At 36.1% G+C, this 11,597-nt stretch overlaps 1 protein-coding gene across 3 annotated transcripts; it reads left to right on the top strand.

Moving 5' to 3' along the window:
* On the top strand, positions 1,137 to 6,305 carry LOC109825714 (pentatricopeptide repeat-containing protein At1g61870, mitochondrial-like). 3 transcript variants are annotated; one of them, XR_002243081.1, is made up of 3 exons: positions 1,137 to 1,971; positions 5,012 to 5,147; positions 5,955 to 6,305. XR_002243081.1 is itself a non-coding variant. In XM_020392590.1 (2 exons), the coding sequence occupies exon 1, from the start codon at positions 1,351 to 1,353 to the stop codon at positions 1,960 to 1,962; it is 612 nt and encodes a 203-aa protein (XP_020248179.1). In that variant the 5' UTR covers positions 1,139 to 1,350; the 3' UTR covers positions 1,963 to 1,971; positions 5,955 to 6,305. The 3 variants fall into 3 exon arrangements, 1 of the variants encoding a protein (XP_020248179.1); XR_002243082.1 differs by having other exon boundaries at positions 5,012 to 5,140; XM_020392590.1 differs by lacking the exon at positions 5,012 to 5,147 and having other exon boundaries at positions 1,139 to 1,971.

Here is an 11,597-nt window from a genome sequence, read left to right on the forward strand (position 1 = left end):
TAAAGGGAGTATGATTTTTATCCCTAGGTTAGAACTCATGTTAATAGAAAATTTTAATGGACTATAGACAGGGTGTCAAAGCGAAGGTATCAGAGTTAAACGAGATCAAAACTTTAGTGTTTAAAAGGCTTACAAATTTTTTTTGGTGTACCAAAGTAGACAAATGTACGTGATCAAAGTGAAAATAAGCCTAATTTTAAGGACAAAATTTGAAAATCATCCGATTTACAAAGAAAATCGTAAAAAACAACATCTTCTAAAAAATAATTGTCAAAACCGACCTAGTTTCAGCCGTCGGGCTGAAAACTGGGTCGGTTTTGTCGAAAAAACTATGAAACTTTACGGGACTTGAAGTCCCGTGAAGTTTAGCAGCCTATAATGACGTTAATCTATTAACATTAGGCGGTGCTAAACTTCACGGGAGTTCGAGTCCCGTAACTTCCATAGTTTTTTTCATCAAAACCAACCCAGTTTCAGCCCGACGGCTGAAACTAGGTCGGTTCTACCAATTATTTTTAGAAGAGGTCGTTTTTTTTTGATTTTTTTTTAAATCGGATGGTTTTCAAAATTTCTCCAATTTTAAAGGATAAATTTTCACAAAACTCCCTGAAACTATTTTCGTCTCCAAAACTCCCCTAAACTTTGGGCTCACATTACATCTGGGCTCTATCAAGCTCTAGCTAACGACAATGGTCACCGTCCCCACCCTAACCCCTTCCCCCCAAAACCTGCTCAAGCGCGAATGTCCACGCCCTCCTCCGCCTCCGCGGCTCCATTCGCCGCCATTTCTCAACCTCCCCATTCCTCGATCCTCTCGCCCCTCCGACCCTCTCCGCCGCTCCTCTTCTCCAAGCAAAAATCCCTCGCCGCCCTTTCCCTCCTCAAACAAATCCCCCGCGATTCCCTCCCCCTCCACCCGCGCTTGCCGGCGACCCCTGCCGCGTCCTATCCATCTGCTCCGCCGCCCCTCCCTCTCCCCCTCCTCCCACCTTCCTGGCACCGACCACCTCCCTCCTCGGCTCGCGTCTCCCGCCCTCGTCTGTCCGTCCCCCCTCCGTCCGCTCCCTCCTCTCCCCCCTCCTCTCCGCCGGCCCACGTGTCCCACTCCATTCGTCCTCTTCGGCCAAGCCCGCCTCCCGTCGACGATGCCGCCTCCGCCTTCCGCTCCCACCCCTCCACCCAAACCGCTGCAACTCCCTCCTCTTCGCCTCCATCCTCCCGCGACCACCCGCCGCCGCCAAGTTCTTCACCGACCTCGTTGAGCCCTACAACATCGTCCCAGACGTTGACACTTACAACACCCTCATCAAGTCGTTCGCCGAATCGGGCTCCACTCGCTCTGCCTACTCGATGATCGATGAAATGCGCAAGAGGAAAATCAAGCCCAATTCGACCACTTTTACTAATGCGATCTCGGGTTTCTATAGGGAGCAGAAGTTGGAGGACGTGGATAAGGTTTTGGTGTTGATGAAGGAGTATGGGTTAAACCCAGGTTCGAATTCAGTGTATAATGTGAGGATTGAGGGGCTGTGTAAGTTGAAGAGGACGAGGGAGGCGAAGGATTTGTATAGGGAGATGTTGTTGAAGGGGATGAAGCCGAATTGGGTGACATATAATCATTTGATTGTTGGGTTTTGTAAAGAGGGGATGTTGGAAGAGGCTAAAAGAGTGTATGAGGAGATGGGGAAGAAAAGGGTTGTGCCTGGAGAGGGTGGGTGTTATTTTAGCTTGATACATTATTTGTGTCAGGGTGGGGATTTTGAGGCTGCGCTGGGAGTTTTTAAGGATGCAATGAGGAAAAATTGGATGCCAGGGTTTAAGACAATGAAGATGCTAGTGAATGGACTGGTGAAGATTGGGAAAGTTGAGGAGGGTAAGGAGATTGTTGAGAAGATAAAGGAGAAGTTCCCGACCAAAGCTGAGATGTGGAAAGAGGTTGAAGAAAGCTTCCCCAAGCAGTAGCCTGTTGAGGTATATCTTGTTAGATTGCCCATTGAGTTTCCTTTTTCTTGGTTAGTTAGCTTGTGCTTTTATTTAAGTTACTTTGCAGTTGGTTTTCAATATTTTTCACTTGCCAATAATCCTGACTAAAGAAAGGAATGAATCATAAGAAATAAATAAGGTTGCTTTTGTCATAGAGCTTGCACATTGTGGTTATTTTAATTACATTGATTGTTAGAATTCCTCGTAGTTGGTAGGTTGACAGCTTAGCTACCATCATCCAAAAAGAATTAAGGATGGAAAGAAAAATACACAAATTATGTTATAGGTTAGAAAATGGGTTGAAATATCTGAAGTTTTCTATCAGAGAACGGATACAACATGAAAGGACGGCCTAAACTATTTTTACTTACCCATCTGCAGTACCGGAAACTGAAAACATCTCTATGGGCGCAAGAAAATCAATCGCGCGCTTGAATACCTATTCAACTACTCCATTGTTCTTTTCAACGTAGGATTCTTTTTTCCAGACATCTTGGGACTTCGCCTTGTGAACTCTATATATCTACACACTACATATATTTGCATAACTTGGTTAAGTCATTGTTACCATTCTAAAGAACATTTAAATTAACGTCATGCGGAAGGTAAAGTTCTGAGCTAGATCGTTTCCATATGTAGATTAAAAAAAATGTCAGGCCTTCTGGAGATCCATGACAACCAAGCCTCTATGATTGCTCATAATTTGATAGTTGTACTGATGGAAACTTGGTTCTATTGCTATCATACTGGAGATCTCAGGACAGTCAAGCCTCTATGCTTGCCCATAATTACTTGGTTCTATTGCTATCATATAGGGGATTAATTTTCTCGATGTCCTCAATATTTCTCAATACAGCCTTCAGATATTTTTTCCAATGCGCGACACATGAAAAGTAACCATCACTTCCCGATTTCGATGTACTTTAGAATATGAAAAATATTCAAAAGATAGAATGAGACATTATTATCCTTGTGGTCATGATTTCTTTTAACCTGCTTCACCTTCCTTCAAACTGGTGTGAAATTCATGGCATAGGAAACATCATACAATAAAAATGCTGGTTGGAAATCCTACCTTTGGCCTAGTCTGTTTATCAAGGAGCATCTAAGTCATAATTGTTAAAAGGGAAAAAGTGTCATACTTACATGTGTCCACTTGTTTGGACAGTCCTCCTTATCATAAATTTCAAAACTGTCTTGACTTCATCTACTTCTCTCCTCTAGAAGATCAGTAATACAAAAACCATAACGGAATTCATAGCAAGTGAATAGTGAATAGCTCAACATGTTCAAAATCCCTAAACTCTTAAGTAAATTCACTCGATATGACTCATATGAGTGCTACATGTTTTTGTTATAGATTCGTGGCTAGGGTACTATAAACAAATGAAGGGTTCCCATATAACTTGAAGTCTGCAAAGTAGAAAATCTTTAGTTATTCTGCTAAGGAGTTTATTTCCTGTGTAAACTAGGACTAATCTTCACCAAGGAGCAACCTCCAAAAATTCTCCTCAGCTATAGAAGGGGTGGAGATGATGGTTTTGCTATAGAGAAACAACATAAACCAGTCATAAAAGAGTCATACAAGATATGGCTTATCACATTCTGGCAAAGCAATTTGCGGGAAGCTGTAGTCACTGTATGATGTATGCAAACGTCAAGTCTAATTCCATGAATTCTATGGAGTTAACAGAATTGCGTGGACCACTCCCTCGGTGTTCTTACCTTATATTCATTTATAGATGTTTCAGTTTTTATAATGGCATGGAGCCCGTAATGCTCACATCAAAAGAATGGAAAGCGTGGCTGCGTACATCCCCTGCCGAGCCCTTCCCCAAATCTGAGGATGGCTTGTAACCTTTTGCTTTGAAGTCTGGCCTGACGAACTCTTACACCAAAAAAATAAAGGTCACTTTTTATTATCTCGATGGGTTTTGAGATCTTCACAATAGATGTTCACATTTAGACTCTATTATTACATATATTTTCATAGGAGTTTAACCTGAAAGAGTCTATGCTAGTTCACGGAGAGTACCAACATGGCAGTAGTGCCAATCTCGTTCTGCAGTAGAGCTCTTGGAAGGAGGAGGAACATTCAGCTGTAGAGAAAGCAGAGGTTTCGAGATTATCAACTTCAATAAAGGAGTTCTCAACATCCCTTATATTGAAAGATATGATGCATATGAATCTACACTTCAACTTATGAAAACTTCTGCTATATTAGTGCTCTCTGTGAATTGTCTTCCTATAAATGTCATGTATGTGGAGGTTTGTAGGGTCTTAGATGATGCCAAATTTCTCCACTTCATCGTTCAGAAGAAAGAATGGCAGGACGATATAATGCATGTCTTCGATGTGTTTATATCAAACAATCATTTGATTTGCTTCCTTGGTATGATAGAGCACTTTGCCAAAGATGGCAAACAATGGAGTATAAAAGATCAATCTTACTCCTGTGGAATATATAAGCAGTTGGGTTTCATGAGTGCAGGGGGTGTTTATTCGCATGATAAATAAATCTGGAGGTGTGAAAGTGGTACACTTTCAACACTTTAGGTGTTTGTTTTATTGAATGTAAAATGCAGTGGTTCATGTTAGTTTTAATGCATGTTTTATCTCCTAGGAAAATGTCCCAAAGTCATCATGAAAGTGAAAACTGGGGGACCACTCTTAATTGAAGTACACTTGAAACATCAAATGAGAATAGATCTTTGCATGATTTCAAACAAGTTATTTATGATTTTAAACAAATTGATAAATAACATCATCTTTACTTCTCTACTTTCAACAATAATTTGTTGTTGCAAGCAAACACTGTTTTGTACTTAGCATGTTGATGTTGATGCACTTTCACACTTGCAAAAAAAGGTTAACTTTCACATGCTCAATTCACTTTCAGTTTGCAAATACCCCTGAAGTTGCAATGTTGCGATTTTGTATTTAAGAATGAGGACTCTGGTTCACTTTTAAGTTGATAAATTGTCAGCCATATATGTTTGTAAATTGTAGTATGCTTGCATGCATGTAGGAGAAGGAATGGGCTTTTTTGGCATGAGGATTAGCAAAACAAGAGGTCTCACCTGGAAAAGCTCCTGGAGCAATGAACATCAAGATGTTATTTAGAATATTCCCAGCCTCTTTTGCACTTCTCTATAAGGTTCCAAGTATGATATTTTCTTATTTAAACTTCCAAGTACCAATACATAATAGTGCTGTGAGCCTGAACTTTATGCACTTTTTAACAAATATAATTACTGAGAATGGATTAGATGTAAAGGCCCTTGTCTTTGATGAAGAGCACCTGGCTGTAGCATCATTCTCAGTTCTAGGTGATCCAGTTCATATTTTTGAATCAGAGTGGAACCCAGCAAAATCAGTGTGTCAAGCGCTGAGTTGCATGTCACTATCCTATATGGGATGATTTCACCCTTTTAAGCTGATAATGATTTTCTTTTTAGCTTGTTGGATGAGTTACCTTGGAACTTCATTCCCTCTCTTTTTCTTTAATGTTGTATTCACTTGTTCATATCACTCTTCTACCTGTCAACACATTTTCAAATTAATTTATTGAACTATTCCAGTTTCCCCTTTTCCTTATTTGGTATAAGATTCTCTAATTTCTTTCATCTAATTGAATATAGTAGAACTAGTAGTTAACTATTTTACTGATGGCAATGGACTCATCACTTCTACAGCTTACTAGTTAATAAATATCGATGTCTTTGTTCATAGAAAATATTTCATTTTTTTAATACAATGATACATATAGACATCCTTTGCCCTTGTACTCTTGTTCTGGTATGAATTAAGATGTCAATTTGATATTCCTTAACCTGAATTTCCCTAGTGTATTCTTTCAAAAGTTTTGAAGAACCTGCTATTATTGAACCAAACTCTGAAAGTTTGCTTCTAGGTATACAATTCGAAGAATATCTAACTTGTTCCACTGAACTTACAAATTGTGATTTCAGGTTTCGATGAAGACTGACACTAGCAATTTAATCCAGCTTAGAGGCCTGTGAGATCATTTATTTCGAGGGTACTTTCTGGCAAGAGATTAATAGCGAACTTTCAATCTTGAAGAGGGTTTTAATTAAGCTGACATCAGTTTAAGCTTCACTGAAAATTGTTGTTGAAGGGCTCTGATGATTTTTGTGGTTTTAAAAATTACTTTCTGACGAGCTGTGAAGCTATCAGATTAAATAATTTTCCAAACTCGGTGTTCTTTAAATGTTAGATTACGTTGAGTTTATGGCAAGGGTGATTTCTTGGGTTAAAAAGGGTAAATGTAGCTTAAATGATATTCTGATGTTTGCACTTTACACGAGAGGGTCTCTATGAGCATCGAGTAGGTGATTAATTGGCATTGACAATTCTGATTTCGGCAATTAAGATTAGAATTTTTCATATAGGATTCTTTCTATAGGATATTGAGTTGAGAAGGAAGGATATTGACAAATAATGATTTCGTAAATCTTTTAAAAAAAGTAATCGCATTTTGATTATTTTCTCTGCTTTTGCATTGTGTTTTTACTAGTTCTTATAATAATCAAATTAATTAGATTAGCACCTCTTGTTTTTATCCATAATTCATAAAATAAGAAGTACGAGATTATGCAGTGTTTATTATTTCCTGGAATTCTAACTAACAAAGTTACACATTACGTGTCTTTGATGATTTTTGAACTCAAAAAAATAAATCGCTTGTTATATTTTTTTACACTTTAACACCCTAAATAATTTGGCACTCCAAACACTCTAAAAAATTAAAGGGCTTTTTGTCTTTAGGTCCAATAGTTTACCTCCCTTTATTTTTAAACCCAAGTAGTATTAGTTGTATCTCTAAGTCCAAATTTTTTTTTGTATTTGTCTTTAAATCCAAATCCAAAATACAATACTTTCAGCAGTGGGTCCCCCCATATATTTTTCTTAAATTCCGGTTATACCCTCCCACTTATAGAATTCATTTAAGTGGGTCCCCCTTAAATAAAATAAACGAAATGGAGAGAGAGGGGGGAAACTGGCGGTAAATTCCCCCCCTCCATTCTCTCTCCGTCCTCTCTCTGCCCCCCTCTTCTTCTCCCTTTCTCTCACTCCATTAATAGAACTCAACACTCTCTCCTATAACCCATCATTTAATCACTCTCTCCTACAACCCATCAATTAATTACTCTCTCCTACAACCCATCAATTAATTCTCACCAACTTTCTTAGCATTTGAAGGTAGAAATTTACAATTTACTCAACTACCAAGTTGTTAGCATTAATTTCTCATTTTAACCATGACAATTATTTGATAAGTTAGTTAAATGAGTTCATAAAAAAAATTTAATTCGTTATTTTTAGTAAAATGTTAGATAACTGAGGTTTTGTAATTAACCACCCATTAATTTCACATTAGTTATTTCACATAATTATTTTGCACTTCTTATTTCACATTATTATTTCACATAATTAGTTATTTCACATAATGTTATTTCACATAATTATTTTTAGTAAAATGTTATTGTTATGAATTCATAACAATTAGTTAAATATTAGTTAAATTTGTTATAATTGATGAAATTTTTGTTAAATTTGATCTTAGTATAGAATGATAACATGTAAGTATAGCATGAATTACCAGACTTATAAGTATAGCATATTAATATAAGTAGAGCATGTTATACTGTAAGTATAGCACATTAATACTGTAAGTATAGCACATTATACTGTAAGTATAGCACATTAACCTGTAAGTATAACATGTTATATTGTAAGTATAGCACGTTATCATGTAAGTATAGCATGTTATATTGTAAGTATAACACGTTATCATGAAAGTATAACACGTTATCATGTAAGTATAGCACATTAACCTGTAAGTATAACATGTTATATTGTAAGTATAGCACGTTATCATGTAAGTATAGCATGTTATATTGTAAGTATAACACGTTATCATGAAAGTATAACACGTTATCATCTAAGTATAGCACGTTAACCTATAAGTATAACATGTTATTCAGTAAGTATAGCACGTTAACTTGTAAGTATAGCACGTTAGTTAGTAAGTATAACACGTTAACATGTAAGTATAACACATTATTCAGTAAGCATAGCACATTATCATGTAAGTATAGTACGTTATCCTATAAGTATAGCACGTTATTCAGGAAGTATAGCATGTTATCCTATAAGTATAGCACGCTATCAGGAAGTATAGCACGTTAACCTGTAAGTATAGCACCTTAACCAGTAAGTATAGCACGTATAATGTGCTATACTTACAGTATAACATGCTATACTAACAGTATAACGTGATATACTTTCAGATTAACATACTATACTTACAAGTCTTGTATTTCATGCTATACTTACATGTTATCATTCTACACTAAGATCAAATTTAACTAAAATATCATCAATCAATTATATACAAATTTAACTAACATTTAAATATAGGTTAACGTGCTATACTTTCAGGTTAACGTGTTATACTTTCATGTTAACGTGTTATACTTATAATATAACGTGCTATACTTTCAGGTTAACGTGCCATACTTACAATATAACGAGCTATACTTACAATATAACGTGCTATACTTTCAGGTTAACGTGCCATACTTACAATATAACGAGCTATACTTACAATATAACGTGCTATACTTTCAGGTTAACGTGTTATACTTACAATATAACGTGCTATACTTTCAGGTTAACGTGTTATACTTACAATATAACGTGCTATACTTTCAGGTTAACGTGTTATACTTACAATATAACGTGCTATACTTTCAGGTTAACGTGTTATACTTTCATGTTAACGTGTTATACTTATAATATAACGTGCTATACTTTCAGGTTAACGTGCCATACTTACAATATAACGTGCTATACTTACAGGTTAATGTGCTATACTTACATGATAACGTGTTATACTTTCATGATAACGTGTTATACTTACAATATAACATGCTATACTTACATGATAACGTGCTATACTTACAATATAACATGTTATACTTACAGGTTAATGTGCTATACTTACAGTATAATGTGCTATACTTACAGTATTAATGTGCTATACTTACAGTATAACATGCTCTACTTATATTAATATGCTATACTTATAAGTCTGGTAATTCATGCTATACTTACATGTTATCATTCTATACTAAGATCAAATTTAACAAAAATTTCATCAATTATAACAAATTTAACTAATATTTAACTAATTGTTATGAATTCATAACAATAACATTTTACTAAAAATAATTATGTGAAATAACATTATGTGAAATAACTAATTATGTGAAATAATAATGTGAAATAAGAAGTGCAAAATAATTATGTGAAATAACTAATGTGAAATTAATGGGTGGTTAATTACAAAACCTCAGTTATCTAACATTTTACTAAAAATAACGAATTAAAATTTTTTTATGAACTCATTTAACTAACTTATCAAATAATTGTCATGGTTAAAATGAGAAATTAATGCTAACAACTTGGTAGTTGAGTAAATTGCAAATTTCTACCTTCAAATGCCCAGAAAGTTGGTGAGAATTAATTGATGGGTTGTAGGAGAGAGTGATTAAATGATGGGTTATAGGAGAGAGTGTTGAGTTCTATTAATGGAGTGAGAGAAAGGGAGAAGAAGAGGGGGGCAGAGAGAGGACGGAGAGAGAATGGAGGGGGGAAATTTACCGCCAGTTTCCCCCCTCTCTCTCCATTTCGTTTATTTTATTTAAGGGGGACCCACTTAAATGAATTCTATAAGTGGGAGGGTATAACCGGAATTTAAGAAAAATATATGGGGGGACCCACTGCTGAAAGTATTGTATTTTGGATTTGGGTTTAAAGACAAATACAAAAAGAAATTTGGACTTAGAGATACAACTAATACTACTTGGGTTTAAAAATAAAGGGAGGTAAACTATTGGACCTAAAGACAAAAAGCCCTAATTTTTAATTTGTCGTAAACCCTTTGGATCTCGGAGCGTGTTGTACAAAATACATCTGTAACGTTTATAATCCCCACGAGATTCCCTATTATCTTTGTGATAATTTTTTTTGGAGATGCGTGGGGAATTTGGGAAGGCACGGGGGGTCTCCGGACCGATATTCGAGTTATATCGCTAACTCTCATCTAGGAGGAAACTCCGTATGTGTGGGTCCTACCTTCTATTCCCATTTTTTTTTCAGGTTAAGCAGATGGGATCGAACCAATGATCTGGTGATAAATGCCGATATTAACGGATGAGCGCAAGAACACCCCGCAATCCATACTACTGCAAGTTTAAATGTTTGCAACATCAATATAACACTCTTGGCCCGCAATATATACTCTCTATGTGAGTGTTAGCACATTAAAAAACAACATATGAATAAGTCGAATACACTAACCCACGTTGTTGCGGTACATCAACACTTTCTACCTCCTGACAAGAATTAATGTCTAAGTTCCAAGCATCGGGAATGGTAGAAATAAGCTTCACTCTAAACTCAATAGCATCGGACATATACCCGCGGAGGGAAGAATAATGATAAAATCTCCTATCCTTTACAGAGAATACCAACATATGCCAATGATATGAAGTTAGGAGTGGGAAAATAATCTTATCAAGTTCTTGGAAGCGACTTGACGTTATTGGCCTAAACATTCGATCCACACTTGACGGTTTATTTTCGTTGATGCATCTCTAAAAAAACAAAGAAAGTCAAGAGTAAGTATTTAATATAGCTTATGAATATTACTTACAATCTTGAATTGGATTTCTACTTACGGTTACCCAAGGACTACATATGTGTATGTCCTTCGCATAGGTTGCATGTGTCTCCATCAACCTATTCAGAAGCACAACATAGGCGGCTATAACCTGAAATGTAGATATGGCAGTCCAATGATGGGTTTTATTAGCTAATGCAAAAACAATGATTCATTCTAGTAACATCCTTGCATTGAAACTTAAGGTCATGATCGGCAATTTAGACATCATCATTCTATACAACTGCTTTAGCTTCTAGTGCTCTGTTGAGCCATTTGATCACAGAGAACAAAATCAATAGAATCTAAAGCATGAAGATCGTGAAAAACTGAAAGCGCCCGAGCACCTACCAGTTTCAGTTATATTCAGAAGAAGTGAAATCTACTCTTGCTGCTCAACCTCGTAGCTTTGAGCTACCTAGCATTAGCCCCTAATCTCTGGATTTATCTCTACGTGATAAGCATTGTACAGAGCAAAATATCAACAAACCTTAATCATGCCAACTGAATATAGGCAGTGATGACACGAAAGCGAAAAAGTACATGTTATTTGGGGTTCTAAGATAAGATTAGCATTTTTTTCCCCTTCTTTTTTAACTATCAAGAAAAAAAAAATCTTAAACTGTTGAAACAATGTAAAATAACGGCGAAGCTGCAGATGGAATAAATAAAGAGATGAGGAAGTACAATAGTTCATCAAAACACGACGTATTGAATTTAGTTATGCAAATAACCAATGAAAGGATTATATGTAGGTAAAAAGGAATCTAAAAGCTAAAATAAACTTGCGAGGAAAATGATCACCAGAACCTTTAGAATAAGGAGTAACAACACACAAAACACTGAGAATCAATCAAAAATATTC

This window comes from Asparagus officinalis, chromosome 10, assembly GCF_001876935.1.
Source record: "Asparagus officinalis chromosome 10, Aspof.V1, whole genome shotgun sequence".
In the NCBI taxonomy this organism is placed as follows: domain Eukaryota; kingdom Viridiplantae; phylum Streptophyta; class Magnoliopsida; order Asparagales; family Asparagaceae; genus Asparagus; species Asparagus officinalis.